This window comes from Daphnia magna, linkage group LG8, assembly GCF_020631705.1.
Source record: "Daphnia magna isolate NIES linkage group LG8, ASM2063170v1.1, whole genome shotgun sequence".
In the NCBI taxonomy this organism is placed as follows: Eukaryota; Metazoa; Arthropoda; class Branchiopoda; order Diplostraca; family Daphniidae; genus Daphnia; species Daphnia magna.
Genome location: NC_059189.1, coordinates 314032 through 331386, shown reverse-complemented (window position 1 = coordinate 331386; position 17355 = coordinate 314032). Strand labels below are relative to the sequence as shown.

At 49.6% G+C, this 17355-nt stretch overlaps 2 protein-coding genes across 2 annotated transcripts in view; both read left to right on the top strand.

Moving 5' to 3' along the window:
- LOC116928243 (obscurin) overlaps window positions 1-17355 on the top strand; it is a 39333-nt gene that overhangs the window by 6456 nt on the left and 15522 nt on the right. Inside the window, 5 exon segments of the mRNA XM_032935286.2 lie at window positions 12857-12945; window positions 14361-14690; window positions 14762-14932; window positions 15012-15081; window positions 15142-15237. Coding sequence (XP_032791177.2) covers window positions 12857-12945; window positions 14361-14690; window positions 14762-14932; window positions 15012-15081; window positions 15142-15237 — 756 coding nt within the window.
- Window positions 319-12354, top strand: LOC116928244 (muscle M-line assembly protein unc-89). The gene is given in 5 exon segments (XM_032935292.2): window positions 319-3335; window positions 3463-4340; window positions 4342-5811; window positions 5813-10635; window positions 10637-12354. Coding segments are annotated over 5 exon segments (10833 nt in total). The 5' UTR covers window positions 319-814; the 3' UTR covers window positions 11778-12354.

Here is a 17355-nt window from a genome sequence, read left to right as displayed (position 1 = left end):
TAGCCACTGCTCGTTGACGTTTCTCTCCTTTTCCTGGGGCAGATTTTCATTCGTCTGTGTAGCCTTTGCTCTACTGTCGCAGCGCCTTTGTCTTGTTGGCGTATCGCCGCATCCTACGGGCGCCCGTCTTTTGGCTTCAGGTGCAAATCAAATGGGCAGTCATCCGCGCCCTCTCTCTATACCCGACGTGACCGTCATTCCTCTTGTACGCGCGCTCTCCTATAGATACGGGGGGCTGAAGCTGCATAGTGCCAGACGCAACTTTTTCTTGTCCTCGCCGCCGCTGTCGCTGCTTCATGCTCCTGTTGTTACACTTTCTTCCCACCCGCGTCCCAACTCCTCCTTTTGCCTATTAGAAGGTGAGGCTCCGCTATTTATAAGAGGATCGCACCAGGACGAAAACCGAGTCAGTCCCTTCTTTCGCGCTCCTCTCGCACTGGCTCTCTTTGCTTCGCTTCTTAAACACGACACGGAACCCACTTTGTAAGCGAAGAGCGCTCGCGACGGACGCACGACTTGATATTCAAAATGGCACTCGCTAGACACTCTGTTTAGCAGTAGCTCATCGACGTTCAAACGAGACGCTTTCATTTCTTCTCACTAGTGATTTGCCACGAACGAAACGACCATCGAACAGTTTGTGCAATCCAGAAGTGTGGATGGTTTTTTGTTTTGTTTTGTTTTTTTCAACTCATTTGTTTTACGGTCAGTCGACGATTAATCGAGTCATCGCGGACTGTATAAGACGAACGTGCGGTTTCTAGTTGTCGACAACTGATTATCAAGCCGCTGACACCCAACTGGAAAGCCAATCATGTTGCCTTCGTTTTGTCGAGTGACGGGCAACAGCCGCAACCTTCCCAAACCCAATTATTTCCCGCTGCTGCCGCCCATTTCGCCGGTGGAAGCGCGTCGCATTTGTCGGTTGATGGGCAAATCGGTTGGCAGTTCAGACGAAGAACTTCGCCACACGTACGTCCCTCTGATTGAATTCGCTCGAATCTCCAGAGCCGTTAAATGTCACATCACCAATCACGCCGACGAACAGCATCATTACCAGCAGACGGCTGGAACGGGAGTCAACGGTCCGGCCGAGAAGTGCCGCATCACAGCCAAACATCAAATCAACGAGTCGTACAAATATCTTTATCCCATCATCGGAGCCAAAGATACAAATCTCAAACAGCTGAAATCCATTCTCGACAGAATGAGTAGTCGGCTGGACACGCTGACGTTCCAGCCTGGCCAACGATTCGTCTACCAATTGGACGACCATCACTTGAGTTTAGTATTGCCCGCCGATATGGAGGCGGCCATCCGTCGCGGCGAGATTGAGAATCTTCTGCTGTCCAAAGACGGTTCGAGCGTCCTCATCCGGCTGAAAGACGGGCCCAGTTTGACCCTGAATCTGCGACCCATGACTCTGCCCGTCCCCGGCGACATGCCTCCGCTGCTGGAGGGAGGCGGCCAAGACGACGAAATCCTCGCCAAACAGCGCCAAATCCGCCAGTACAAGAAACGCAAAATATCGGATCCCAAGAAAAACAGCGCAACGACACCGCCGGAAGAATCCGATAAATCCGAGCAAATCATCATCGCCGACTGGACGGACCGAATGGAGAAATTGACGGCGTACCATCGAAGCGCGTCCAATTTGCTGACGCTGGGCTCCGATTGGCGGGAGTTGCTCTATCCGAAAATCGACAATTGGGATTTCGACTCGCTGCCCGTCCTCAAGGAAGAAGATTTGCCCGACCTGCCCATCCGCAATTTCGATCCTATTCAACTGCCGGCCAACAGTCTGTCGCCCGGCTTGATCCAATCGAATCGAGTGCCCATTTTGAACGAAGAAACGGTCGGCTTCGAAGCCGTGCCCATCTTTGGCGAAGTCATCCGGCCCTTCAAGGGCAAATTGCCACCCAACTTTGTCCAAGAGCTGGATCGAATCACGGCCACGCAAGCCTCCTCTTCGACCAGTCAATTGAAAGATCTTTTCAGCGACGTGGAATCGCTCATGTTCCTGCCGTTCATTCACGAGGTCGGATCCATCCTGGAAGCCGTCGACGGCGGTCGCAAGGGTTGGATGGTGCGCAGCGAACAGGACGGCGTTCGATTCGTCACAGCCCGGCCATCCGGAAAGGATCAGGACAAAATCAGAGCCGTTGAAGGTATGATGGTTCCAGTCGGCCAAGGCGAGGAGCGTTTCGTCGTTGGACAACACGTTCCCAAATCCACGACGGGATTCGTTCCGGGCAAGATAGTTGGAGAACATTTCCAGCCCGGATGCGTCGTGCAGGGAGTCGAAGGAGTTGGATTCCTGCCCGGATGCACCTTCGACGGAGTCTTTGCTGCCGGACAAATCCTGCGAGACGGCAAATCGGCCCAGTTCATTAACGGCCAATCCGTGCAGACGCTGTTCGGGCCGAAATTCTTACCGGGACGAACGATCCAGACAGACGGGGAAGGATTGAAGTTCGTGGCTGGACAAACATCGTCGGTCGACGGCAAGTTTTACGTTGGTCAAATCTTCCAGACGATCAACGGCCCGACTTTCGTCAGCGGGGTCACATTCGACACGCCGCAAGGTGCTTGTTTTGTGGCTGGCCAAGTGGATGTGGACGGCCAATTTGCTGCCGGACAGGTCTTGATGGATGGACCGAATGGCAGGGCGGAATTCACGATGGGCGAAAATGTCGAAACGGCCGACGGCCCACTCTTCCTCGCCGGTCAAAGTTACAAGACGCCAGACGGACGCACCCGCTTCTGCCCTGGTCGCCAAATGGCCCTGGAGGACGGCCAAAAACTGTTCGTACCGGGCGAAACGATGATATCGAAGGAAGGCAGTCAATTCGTTGCTGGAGTCTTGGCCGAGGAGAAATTCATCCCATGCCAAATAGACGTGACGCAAAACGGCCGTCTGCTAATAGCCACCAAAGAAGAAGAGGTTTTCTTTCGCACGGGGGTGAGCGATGGCTTGCCCATCGACAACAGCACGTTGACGGCCATGCCCAGGAAGAAACCCGACATGGGCTACATGATCCAAGTGGAGGAGAAAGTCAAATTCCTACCCACCGAACAAGGCCACGATGAATTGATGATTGGCCCGGCCAACGGCGAAGACGTCAAAGTAGTGCCTGGCCAGCTGATGGAAATGGACGACACGCCTAAATTCGTGCCGGGCAAATCCATCGAGAGCGCCCTGGGAAGCATTTTCATTCCGGGTCAGGCGGTCAGGACGGGACCCAACAAAATCGAGCAATTTGTACCGGGTCAAGTCATCGACACGGGCACGACGACATCCGTCGAAGGTTTTACCGGACCCATTTTTTGTCCAGGTATAAATTCTTCGGCTTTCTGTCTTGTGTGTGTTTTAAGGCTCACACGAACAAACAAAAAACGTTGAAACGTTGGCTGATCGTAACATCTCTCATTTTATTTATCTTTAAAAAACGAAAAAATCAGGTCAAATGGTCAATTGCGAGAGTGGCAAGAAGTTCGTACCGGGCCAAGTGTTTGGTAGCAAAACCGGGCCGCGATTCGTGCCGGGCAAAATCCTGCTGAGTCCTTCGGGCGCCAGCACGTTTATTCCGGGCCAGGTGCTGTACAGTAGCGATCGCGGTTCCGTTTTCGTACCTGGCAACATCGTGGACACGAATTCCGGTCCTTACTTTGTGCCCGGACGAGTGGTAGACCTGCCCAACGGCGGCATCAAATTCCTGGCCGGTGAGATCATCGAAACGGATTCTGGGCCGCGTTACGTCACCGAGCACGAAACGGATTTGGACCTGCTAGACGAAGCCGAAGACCAGAAGGAGATTGTCGTTCAAGGTTTCGCCGTGACTCCCGAAGAGCTGCGTTTGATCACGGCCTACCCTTTCGCCGCGTTGCACTACCCTTTGAAAGACGGCGACTCCATCATCAATTCGCGCATGTTGAGACAAATGGCCGCCGCCGGAGTGGCCGTCAGCAAGTTAACCAACAACCCCAACGCGAACAACAACAGTGGAGACGTCAAGGTCGTAGCCCCGAAAGACGTTGATGAGTCGATATTGGGCGCCAACGTCTTCCGTATGACGGAGCCGGAGCCACCCAAACCCAAGAAGCCCAAGGCCGCTCCGGCTATTCTTGGCGAGAAACTGCCCGTAGAAACGAAGGTGATGGAGGCAGAGCCGCTGAAATTAGCGGTGAAGGTGGGAGGCGAACCGCCACCCGACGTGAAATGGTTCAAGGATCCACCGGGCACAGAAGTCGTTCCCGACGAGCGAACAAGCGTCACGATGTCTCCAGAAGGTATGGCCGAGCTGGAAATCAACGCTGCCGATCCGGAGAAAGATTCCGGCAAAATACACGATGGTGGCCGTCAATGAAACGGGGCAGGTGACGAGCCAGACGGTCGTCGATGTTCAAAAGAAACACGAAGAGCCGAAAGTTGTAGGCGACACGTTGCCAGCTGACACCAAAGTTATGGAAGACGAGCCGCTTACGTTGAAGTTGAAGGTCGGTGGTAATCCCCTGCCGGATGTCAAATGGTACAAAGATCCACCCGGGCACGAAGTGATTCCCGACGAGCGCACGAGAATCAGTCTGTCACCAGACGGAACTGCTGAGCTGGCCATCGATTCGGCCAATCCCGCCACCGATGCTGGCCAGTACAAAATGGTAGCCACTAACGAGCTGGGCCAATTAACTGCCCAGACTAATGTCAACGTCGAAAAGAAACCGAGGAAAGCCGCCATCGAAGAAGCCCTTCCTGCCAAAGTGACCACGTTCCAGGGTCAGCTTTTGAAGTTAACAGCCAAAGTGAGTGGACATCCTCCACCCAACGTCAAATGGTACAAGGATCCGCCCGGAACTGAAGTGACTGCCGATGACAGGACAACCATTGAACTACTACCAGACGGATCTGCTTCACTGGAAATCGCTTCAGTCGATCCGGCAAAGGATTCCGGCCAGTATAAAATGGTCGTTATGAATGGATCGGGCCAAGCAACGAGCCAGTCGGCCGTCGAAGTGTCCAAGAAGCCCATGAAAGCCACGGTGGAGGAGAATTTGGCCTCGTCAGTCATCGCGTACCACGGCGAACCGTTAAAATTAAAAGTCAAAGTCAGCGGCAATCCTCTGCCCAACGTCAAATGGTTCAAGGACGACAAAGAACTGACGTCTGACGGACGTATGGCGATCACTTTGTCACCGGACGGAACGGCCGAATTCGAAATCGCCTCAGCAGATTCAACAAAAGACAGCGGGAAATACAAGATGGTGGCAGTGAATGCAACAGGACAAAGCACTAGCGAAACAACCGTCGACGTGCAGAAAAATAAGCCGAAAAAGGCAACGATTGACGAGAATCTGTCCTCATCCGTGACGGCCTATCACGGCGATCCGCTGAAGCTCAAGCTCAAATTAAGTGGATTCCCGCTGCCCGAAGTCAAGTGGTTCAGAAATGACGACGAACTGAAATCAGACGAGCGAATGACGATGCAAGTGTTGCCGGATGGGACCGCGCAGCTGGACATCCTTTCGGCCGACATGGCCAAAGATGGCGGACAATACAAGATGGTAGCTGTGAACGCGACGGGACAAGTGACCTCCCAAACTGTGGTCAAAATCCAAAAGAAACCGGAATCGCCGTCTCTTCAGGGCGACAAACTGCCCGTCGAAACCAAAGTGATGGAAGCAGAGCCGCTGAAATTGTCCGTCAAACTCAACGGCCATCCGCTGCCGGACGTCAAATGGTACAAAGACCCGCCCGGCACCGAAGTCGTCGCTGACGATAGAACTGAAATCAAATTATTACCAGACGGAACGGCCTAAATTAGAAATCCATTCGGCCGATCCAGCCGTTGATTGCGGCCAATACAAAATGGTGGCCATCAACTCGTTGGGTGAAGTAACCAGCGAAACGGCCGTACATGTTGAGAAGAAACCGAAGAAAGCCGCCATCGAAGAAACCCTGCCAGCCAAAGTAACAACTTTCCAAGGCCAGCTCTTAAAATTAACGGCCAAAGTGAGCGGACACCCTCCGCCCAACGTGAAATGGTTCAAGGATCCACCGGGAAGCGAATTGATTGCTGACGGCCGGACGACGATGGAACTGCTGGCCGACGGAACTGCCACATTGGAAATCGCTTCGGTCGAGCCAGACCGAGATTCCGGCCAGTATAGGATAGTGGCTTCGAATGCGACGGGCCAAGCCATCAGCCGTTCGGCCGTCGAAGTATCGAAACAGCCGATGAAGGCAACAGTGGACGAGAACTTGGCATCGTCAGTCATCGCCTATCACGGCGAACCTCTCAAATTGAAAGTCAAAGTCAGTGGCAATCCTCTGCCAAGCGTCAAATGGTACAAAGATGAAAAGCAACTGGTTGCCAATGAGCGCATGGAAATCAAATTGTCGGCCGACGGAATGGCCGAATTCGAAATTGCCTCGGCAGACTGGACGAAAGACAGCGGCCAATATAAGATGGTGGCAGTGAATGCAACGGGACAAGTAACAAGCGAGACAACCGTCGATGTTCAACAGAACAAGCCACAAAAGGCTTCGATTGACGAAAGCCTATCCGCGTTGGTAACGGCCTATCACGGCGAACCGTTGAAATTAAAGGCGAAAGTCAGCGGCCATCCTCTCCCCGATGTCAAATGGTACAAGGGCGAGAAAGAGATGAAAACTAACCAACGCGTAACAATCAAATTATCGCCGGATGGCGTGGCCGAATTCGAAATCCATTCGGCTGACTCGGCCAAAGATTCCGGCCAGTATAAAATGGTAGCTGTCAATGCTAGTGGCCAAGTCACCAGCCAATCCATCGTCGACGTCCAAAGAAACAAGCCAAAGAAGGCCAGCATTGATGAAGCGCTGTCTTCTTCCGTAACGGCCTATCACGGCGAGCCGCTCAACTTGAAACTGAAACTAAGTGGATATCCTCTGCCGGAGGTGAAATGGTTCAAAGACGACAAGGAACTCGTTGCCAACGAACGTACCAAAATCAAACTGTCTCCGGATGGAACAGCCGAATTGGAAATTCCCTCGGCCGATGTGGCAAAAGATTGCGGACAGTACAAAGTCATCGCCGTCAACGCCATGGGCCAAGTTACGAGTGAAACTGCTGTCGATATCCAAAAGAAAACTGAAGCCCCCACCATCATGGGTGACGAGCTGTCGGCTGAAATCAAAGTCATGGAGACAGAGCCATTAAAACTGACGTTGAAAGTTGGCGGTAATCCGCTGCCTGACGTGAAATGGTTCAAAGATCCACCTGGACACGAACTGTTCCCCGACGAAAGGATGACAATCAAATTGTCTTTGGACGGCACTGCCGAACTGGAAATCGCCTCGGCTGATTCAACGTGCGACTCTGGTCAATACAAAATGATAGCCGTGAACGCGTTGGGCCAATCGATTGCAGAGACGAAGGTCAACGTCGAAAAGAAACCGAAACAGGCCACAATCGACGAAGAACTTCCCCCCAAAGTGACGGCCTACCAAGGCCAGCTCCTGAAACTAACGGCCAAAGTGAGTGGCCATCCTTTGCCAGTAGTAAAATGGTTTAAAGATCCACCCGGAAAAGAATTGGTCAATGATGAGAGAACCACCATCCGACTGTTGGAAGACGGAACTGCTGAGCTGGAAATCACGTCAGTCGATCCGGACAAAGATACCGGAGCATACCGGATGGTCGTTATCAATCCATTGGGTGAAGTGAGCAGCAAAACTGCTGTTCACGTCTCGAAGAAACCGAAGAAAGCAACACTGGACGAAGCCTTGTCTTCCTCTGTCGTAGCCTATCACGGCGAGCCGCTGAAGTTGAAGCTCAAAGTCAGCGGCAATCCACTGCCGGATGTTAAATGGTTCAAAGACGACCGAGAATTGACATCCGACGATCGTATGAAAATCAGCTTGTCACCAGACGGAACGGCGGAATTGGAAATCGCTTCAGCAGATTCAGCGAGAGACAGTGGCCAGTACAAGGTGACGGCAGTTAATGCGACTGGGCAAGTGACGAGCGAGACAAGCGTCGATGTTCAGAAGAACAAGCCGAAAAAAGTGACGATCGAAGAAAATCTGGCGTCATCGTTGACCGTCTTCCACGGCGAACCGATGAAACTCAAACTCAAATTAAATGGCTACCCGCTTCCGGATGTCAAGTGGTATAAAGACGACAATGAACTGGTGGCCGACGAGCGTATCGCAATCAATTTATCAGCCGATGGGACGGCAGAGCTCGACATCCCTTCGGCTGATTCAGCCCAAGATTCTGGACAATACAGACTCATCGCCGTCAACGCGCTGGGTCAGATAACTAGCCAAACTATTGTCGACGTACAAAAGAGCCGGCCGAAGGAAGCCACGATCGACGAGGCTTTGGCTTCTTCACTTGTCGTCCACCACGGCCAGCCGCTGACATTGAAGCTCAAATTGAGTGGCTATCCTCTACCGGAAGTCAAATGGTTCAAAGACGGAAAGGAACTGAAAGCAAACGAACGTATGACTATCAAATTGTCGACGGACGGAACTGCGGAGTTGGAAATCTCATCGGCCGATTCGGCTTGCGATTCCGGCGAGTACAAAGTTGTTGCCAAAAACCCAATGGGTCAAGTAACGAGCCAAACTGTCGTCGACGTCCAGAAGAAAACGGAAGCGCCCACATTGCTCAGCGACAAGTTGCCGGAATCGACGAACGTTACCGAAGGCGATTCGTTGAAATTGAGTGTCAAAGTTGGTGGCGATCCGCTGCCCGACGTCAAATGGTTCAAAGATGGCCAAGGACTCGTTCAAAATGAACGGACAGACATCCAATTGCTCCAGGATGGAACCGCAAAACTGGAAATCACGAAAACCGATCCAGTCAAAGACGCTGGCGAGTACAAAGTAGTTGCCAAAAACTCGAAAGGTCAAGTGACGAGCCAAACGGACGTCAACATCGAGAAGAAAACGGAAGCGCCCACTTTCCTCGGCGACAAGTTGCCGGAAGCGACGAAAATCATCGAAGGCGATTCGTTGAAATTGAGCGTCAAAGTAGGTGGCGATCCACTGCCCGACGTCAAGTGGTTCAAAGACGGCCAAGGACTCGTTCAAAATGAACGGACAGACATCCAATTGCTTCAGGATGGAACTGCCAAACTGGAAATCACAAATGCAGATCCAGTTAAAGATGCCGGAATCTACAAAATGGTGGCCAAAAACACCACCGGTCAAATAACCAGCCAGACAACCGTAAACATTGAAGAAAGACAAAAGGAAGCCACAATCGATGAAGCTCTTCCGGCCAAGACGATGGCTTTCCAGGGCCAGATGCTGAAGCTGACAGTCAAAGTGGGCGGAAACCCTTTGCCCGACGTGAAATGGTACAAGGATGGAACCGAATTGACTCCCAACGATCGGACGGCAATGCGATTGCTGCCGGATGGAACTGCCCAATTGGAAATCGTTTCAGCCGATTCAGCCACGGATTCCGGCCAGTATCAAATAGTGGCCGAGAATTCTATGGCTCTCGTAACCAGCGAAACTGCCGTGCGTGTCACGAAGAAACCGAAAAAAGCGACGGTCGACGAGGAGTTGTCTTCCACCGTGACAGCCTATCATGGCGATCCGATGAAACTGAAAGTCAAAGTCAGCGGCAATCCGTTGCCGGAGATCAAATGGTACAAGGATAACGAAGAATTGATTCCCGACGAGCGACTGGACATTCAATTGCTTCCAGACGGAACGGCAGCGCTGGAAATCGCATCGGCCGATTCATCCAAAGACGGAGGTCTCTACAAAATGGTGGCCGTCAATCCGACGGGCCAAAGTATCACGCAGACGACCGTCGATGTCAAACGATACAAACCCAAACTGGCCAGCATCGACGAAGGCTTACCACCCGTGGTGACGGCCGTGCAGGGCCAACCGTTGAAACTGAGTGGCAAAGTGAGCGGCCACCCTCAACCGGAGGTCAAATGGCTCAAGGACGGTCGTCTCATCCATCCGGGCAATGCAAACATGTCTCACCTGGCCGACGGCACCGTCTCCTTGGAAATCAAATCGGCCAGGTCAGCGGACGCCGGCAAATACACGCTGTCCGTTCTAAACGAATTGGGGGAAAACGAGTGCGATACGGTGGTAGAGATCGAAGCGCTTCCGGTGGAATCGCCGCCACCTGTTCCGAGTGACAACATGAACGATCCGCTGATCCTCGATTTCTTCAAGCGCATCAAAACAGATTTGGAATCGGTGGAGAACGATCCGTACATTAGGGAAACGCTGGAAGCGGCCGAAGCGCTAGCGCAAACCGGCGGAAGACTCGATTTAGCCAAGACGATCCGCACATTGTTGGACATTCTCAAAAATACGGAACGCGACCCCGAGGTGGTAGACCTCATATTCGGCATCCTGCGCTCGAGGCAAAGTAAAAAACCACCCAGTGGACTTGACTCGTCCGCGTTGCACGGATTGCTGGGCCGAGCCTTAACCAATAAGTTGGGATGGGCCAAGTCGCCGGCCGGCACCGAACTTGCAGGTTCCTCCGTCCCAACGAGACCCGTCGATCTGAGAGGCTTAGACGGTCCGCACGCAAATCAAAACGGATCCAAATCGCCCATCGACGAAAGTAAATTAGTCGACAAATGGCAATACCTGAACGGACCGGTTGAGAATAACAAACAACAGCGGCGGTCGATTACGTAAAATCTCAGCCGAGAGACGTCATCCTCGTCGGGTGACGTCACGTAGCTCTTCGTTCGCTCGTAACATGGACCTGTCGGAGGAGGCGAGTGACGATCCAGACATCGATGAGTCAGGATTGGGCGTCAACGCTTCGCCTAGGGTCTTTGATCCCAGCAACCCGATCCCTACGGTGATCAACAGCGCCAAAGACATTTCGCACTACGTCATCGACACGTTGCGCTATTCTCGAGACGAAGCCAAGAAGGAATACTACACGCAAAAGATCCTCGAGGCGGTTGGATTGTCGTATTCGGGTCCTCGCTCGTCCAGCAACGAATCCGAGGATGGATGGAAATCCACCCCAGCATCACGCAAATCCAGCAATAATCCGTCGCGCAAAACGTCTCACAATTCTCCGGCCTCGGCTTGCATCATTTTGAAGGATTTCTTGCAGACGATTGTGCCGGCCGAAGCGGCCCACAACGTCCTCATCGGCCAAATCGATTACATGATCATCGACGACGAGGGCGTGCGCTACTTTGAATCGGCTCATGGGTTCGCCAGTCGCCGCAACAGCCGCTACGATATCCGCCTAGCGGCGCAAGAAACTCTGAAAGCCAATCGTTCCCGCAGCGGAAGCGTCGAACCAACCAACAACGCAATCAACGAGGAAGCAGCAGCTGCTCAGGGTCCTTGGCCCTGGGCAGATGTCGGGCCACGTTCCCGCCGTGCCAGCATCGACGAATTCCGCAAAAGGCTCCTGGAACAGGACGCCAGCATCTCGAACAAAACCCGCCGCAGCTCAAGTCGAGAGCGTCCGCCTTCCGGCAGCTTCCACTCGATTCACCAACCACACGGAAGACACTCCGTGGCAGCTTTCCCTCTCAGCCGCAACAGCAGCAGTGGCTACGTCTCGCCCATGGCGTCGGCCAGGAGCCGCCGAGGTAGTTTAGCAGAGGATTATTGCGCCCTGTACGGATTAAACGCCGCTGGAGCCGCCAACGCGGCTCTCATGCGTAAGCGCAAAGTAGGAACAGCCGGATCGATGGATGGAGCAACCAGTAGCATTAGCAGCAGCAGCACCAGTCGATCTAAACGATTTAGTCAAGCATCTTTCGACGAGTCTTACTGATGAAATTAAACTATACGCCCAAGCGCAGGCCTTTGTTGTTGGGCCGTTTGGGCCTCGGTCGTTTCGTCCCGTTTGGTTGTTGTCGTCAATTTGAAAATGTTGGGATTCGAAAACAAGAAGAGTGATAAGAATAAAGTCATCACTCGCCACTGTTGATTGAGCTGTGTTTGGCCTGTTGTCGATTGCGTTGTTCTAATTTTAGTTTTGCGTCCTCCGAAAAAAAACAAACAGAAGTTGTCAGCAGAGAAAACGGAAAAAGAGAGAATTGGAGGCAATGATGATAGTCCTTCATTTGCAATGATCTTCTTAAACGATGATTGGTGATGGTGTAGAGTGTGGTATTCTTCAGTTTTGAATAGTGTGTCTTGTAACAGAATCCCTCCAAAAATCCCCTCTCGAAAATGATGCAATCGATACTTTGTAGTGATATTTGTTTGGTGATGCTGGTGGATCCACGGTGATTGTTGCGTATAAAAAACTGTATACACCACCACCGCCGCCACCCGCACAATTGGTCAACATCCCTATCATCCTCCCTGCTTGATCGTGTAAATATAATCGACACGTTTTAACTGAATTCAACTCTAAGAGCCAAGTGCTTTTCTTTTCCCCTCCTACACATGTTTGTGATTCGAATTGGCATTGACGTTGCTGGAATCCGTTTGAATAAAGCAGGTGATATGGCTCGGGCTTGGCTCGGACGAAATGTACTACGTTCCAACCGGATTTAAGACGGGTTCATTTAGACGTAGTTCAGGTGACGACAAGTTGGTTTGAGGAAGGACAACGTTATTTTGCATATCCTAAATGTCTCGACTGTCTGCGTCGCTTGAAGACCATCGCGTCATCGCCCGACATCAACAGGCAGTACTCTGGTCGTAGAACATTCTACAAAATGGACCGACTATTTGGACGACGGCCATGTCGGTACAGGAGCCCACATGGCAACCCTGCCATATCCGTTATTATTAAGATGTTACTAAACAGCTAGATCAGCTTTCTCGGCTGTCATTTATGTGATTTTATGACCACGTCTTCATTCATTCGTTACTTGACTGGCGATTGTATTTCTATTCAAGTTGGCCGAGATCTACGCAACTCTACAAGAACAGTTCACGGGAAGTAGCAGCTGCATTTCTCAGTCGACAACTACCCAATACGTCTCCAGGTACTGTATTCTTGTTTCATATTAAAATGTATTGTTGCAATCTTTCGGGTTATCCATGTAGTAGTTTGAATGAATTGGCTTCAAGCCGAGAAATAAGCACCAAGACAATGTCAAGCGTGACGAAATCAATTAACCACTAGGGGGCTTCTTTGTGCTGGAATAATAAGAACAAGGTTTTTTGCTTCTCGTTTCTATAGACCACGTGAGTCGTACGCTACTAGTACGAGGTCATTATAGCTTGTTGTAGGGAAGAGTTGTGTCTCTCCCATTATTTCTTCCTTCAAACTTCATTTAGCAGAGGCTGAAGAAGAAAAAATAACTGTCACAAACGAGTCGAGTCAGCAAAAGTAAAACATTTTCTCTTGGCGAGCTTCACTGACTGCCGTTATTGGATTACATTCCCTTCGTGACATTCCGCCGCTTTGCGTATCCATCAACGCCGACATCTAAATCCACCCCCAGCAGAAGTTTTGAGCTAGGACGTGTCGGTTTGTATAGATTTACTTTTCAACTGAGAGGAGACTTCTCGTGTCGTGAGGTTCGTTTCTTATTTGTCCTGTGGAATTATTATTGTTTTGGCACTGAGACAGCTAAACTACAGACACTCGCACGTAGAGTCGTCTCATTTCAGCCAAACAGCAGCCGAATTCTTTCGACATCTAATAATGAAAAGCCTCAAAACAGCTCCAATTCGCCAACGGCCTTTAGATTTTGAGACAAATCAGCATTATAATTCAATCAGTCAAATATCGTGCATTTTTTGGGGGGTCCAGTTTGGCATCTTCCAATTTTTTTTTTTTCTCGTTTTCTCGTTTCGGAAATTCTAATGGGAGAAGAGGCTTCAAAATGGGTGGAGTCAACCTCGACGACATTACCGGTTGTGGTAGACTTGCAGGTTCACTTTTGAATTTTGGCTCGTGCTACCGGTGTTTCTCGTCATTGCTCCTTTAAAAATCCAAAATATACAGCTAGTTTAGCTGAATTGAAAAAGGTATGATCTGTTTTAACATTTCACCAAGTTAGTTCTATTTTCTAGCTGGTGAGTTTGAGAGAGCCATTGTTGGTTCTAGGTCAACCACATAGTTTCATTCAAAGTTTGCAGAAAAAGGAAAGAAATCACAGCAGAATATGTATTTCCATAATCCACAAATAAAACCAATCAATTCAGAAGATGTTGCAATTTGACGGTTGCTTGGAATTGCATTTCATCCAAACCATTTTTATGTCTTCTAGACCCTTTCTTTCCTTTGGCCCAGGTTCAAACATAATTAACAAGATTCCCATGTTATTGGCAAATTATTTTCTTTGAAATACTTTGAATTGCTTAATTTCTCAAATGTAATGGGGTTACGGGCTGCAAAGTTTCAGTGAAACATTTAATATTCCTCTTGTTTGTTATTGGAATTATGGTGCAGCCACCTGGATTTAGGAATTGGAGAGGATGAAGAATCCACTGCTCTGCTGGACAATAGTGCAGCCAAGCACAAGATGGCCGTTCGACCACAACGCAAAAGGCGTTCGGAATCTCGGCAGAGAGATGGTAATCAAGGAGATGGCGACTCCGTGGCTGTTTCATCAGAAACCAACTACAGCCAGAACGATATCCAAATTGGGAGCACCGTAAAGAAAGTCAAACCATCTGCTGACGAAGAAGATCAAGCGGCAGCTGAGGCCAAGCAAAAGGGCTATCGAAGGACTCGTTCCGGCAAGCATCTGGTGGCCGTTGATCCCGTAGCTAAACGAGAGTAAATTTTGAAAAATAATAACCCATAGTTGAGTAGACTTTTTAGATTATGTTGATTGTTGTATCGCATAGGGCTGTTGTGAAGGAGCTGGTGGAGACAGAGGAAGAATTTGTGACCGACATGGAACACGTAGTTAACGTTTACTACCGCCAGATGGATCATCCATCCACACCGAGGAAGGTCAGCGACCAACGGGACGCCCTTTTTGGTCCTTTCAAACAAATTCAGGAATTTCACAAAAGGTTTGAAAGTTCATTTCATGGACTTTTTTTTTTTCTATTCTATTTCTTAACAATAATAGCTGATTCCTTTTGTCTTTAGTGTTCTCCTGGAAGGTCTTAAGTATTACGCCAATGAACCTCAAAAACTTGGCAGGACTTTTCTCCGCTTGGTAATAATGATAAATAACAACTTATCTTTGAGATAAAGAAAACATTTTATCTACTATCAGGAACGAGATTTTGATAAACACGCCCAGTATTACGGCGATGAACCGAAATCCCAGGAACTTTTACGCGAAGACAAACACTTGAGGGATTTCTTTGAGGTGAGGCTCTGAATTTTCTACTGGTATTTACAGCCTTAATTCATTTTTTGGTGCGTGGGAAAACTAGACCAAAACGGTAGATGAAATTTTATGAGGTTGAGCTATTTCGGACTCTCGATGTCTCCATTCCTATTCCTAGCTACCCTTTCAAATGAGATGAACAAGGTGGCGGGCAAGTTTCATCAACCAACAGCCATGCCATGTCATGGCTCTTCTCCTTTTCACCCTTCCTGGCTGGTTTCAGTTTGGCCGGGTGCGCTACAAATCATTTTAAATCCTCCTTTTCTCTAGAGAGTTCGGGATGACTCAGATAACGTCAGAAATCGTGGGACTAGATTAAGGATCTTCTTAGGTGTTTTCGTCTTGGCGTCAGGAGAACATTCGTCAGTCCGTCCTTCTAAAACAGTCGATCATTTTCCCCGTCAACTCTAAGCTCGCTTTTCATTTTTCATGCCTGCCAGTAGTGCATTTCGCTATTCGTTTCATGGAGCGCCACCGTTTAAGAGGGTGACGCACGGGTGGCAAATAATCCATCAAAGTGCTTGTCGTCTTTTGCGTCATCAACAATGAAGACAGTCAGCACTCTGTGACTCAACTGTCAGTTCACACAAAATCGTAACAAATTTAACACTATTATCAGCTTACATTTTGTAGTATCTGACGCCCGGAATTCGATCAAATGGGGTTTGCTGTATTTGTATGCAGCATTGCTTTAGCTGTCGAGGTGTGCAAATTTTTTTAGCTAGCCTTAGGCACCGACTATATTTAGCGCGTTTACAGAGAGAAGGTTGAACAAATTATGAAAAAAAAATGGGTAAGAGCAGAAGGGAATACGGAATAATAATTTTCCACAGTAAAACGAAATCGGAAAAAAAAAAAGTGGATTGCTTGTCGTCTGGATGCTAAGAAACCCACATAAACGATGGAAAACTTGGTCGTTTACGTTCGCTTGTATATTAGGCCGTTTTAGTTAAGTCGGCCGATGATGGAAGCCAATGAACTGGGCTCTCCATCATCCTTTCCCCTCCGTAGGTCTAAAGCGATTGACGTCCGCTTCGTTCATTCCAGTTACAAGAAACACCGTTAGCGCCCATTATTTTGTTTAAAGAGTAGGGTGATGCACATTGAAAGAGAAATGTATAGTTAGTAGATAATGGTTCAAATGAGGAAGTAGGAAGAAGGCATCGAGCCAGCATATTAGGAATCCTTAGTTTATCTCTCAAATTATTGTGGAATGAAAGCCAGGATTTTTTTATTTTCGATAGAGAGTCAAAGACCTCTGTCTGCCAAAACACCAAACTTCCTACAGCTTCTTTTGTTCCCTGCTCACTAGTCCTTGACTTTTGTTTGTTGGCAATCCACAAGAAACGTCACAGCGCTGTATCAGCATGTTAAGGCCACGTCCAACTGGGAAAAACGTATTTTCTGTAAAAGTTAACGTTGCTGACATCAAGCGATTGCTTTACTCTTCAAGCTGAATGATCTTTTAACATATTGGCCAGGTTCCACATTTGGCGTTTGTCTGCGTGTCAGTGTTTTCTCGCTCTTCACATTTGATTCGTTAGTTTATGGGCTGAAAGTTGTAGCATGGGGGCGTAATACTGAGAGATATGGAGAGTGTGGAAGCCGAAGAGAGAATGAGAAGGAGGTTGAGCGTATAGAGCGTACAAGTTCGGACAGCCGATGGATCTAAATTTAGCCGGTGGATCGGTCGACATAAATGGAACACATGCGGCACGTTGCCTGATTTAGACACGACAACGTTGCAGCAACAGCAGAGCGACTTGCATAGATAGGGAGCCGGGGAATTGCAGGACTAGCCACAGCTCGCAGCGCCCTATACGATATAGAAACTGAGCAGTGCGGATATACTGGAACTCCAATCTGCACAGGAATCCGGTTGCAGAAAAAGACGGTTATCGGACTTGCAATCCCTTGTTGCTGGGTAGGAAATCATTTTTCGATCGCATCACCAGCTTCTCATGTTTTGAAGCTATACGCTTTCATTCCCGTTGATTTCCATTTCTCATCCGCGCCCGTGCCGTCCATGGGCCTTCGCATACATCCCCTCTCATCCATTCAGCAAGAACTGGCAGAGCAGCATTAGTGTGTCGCTAC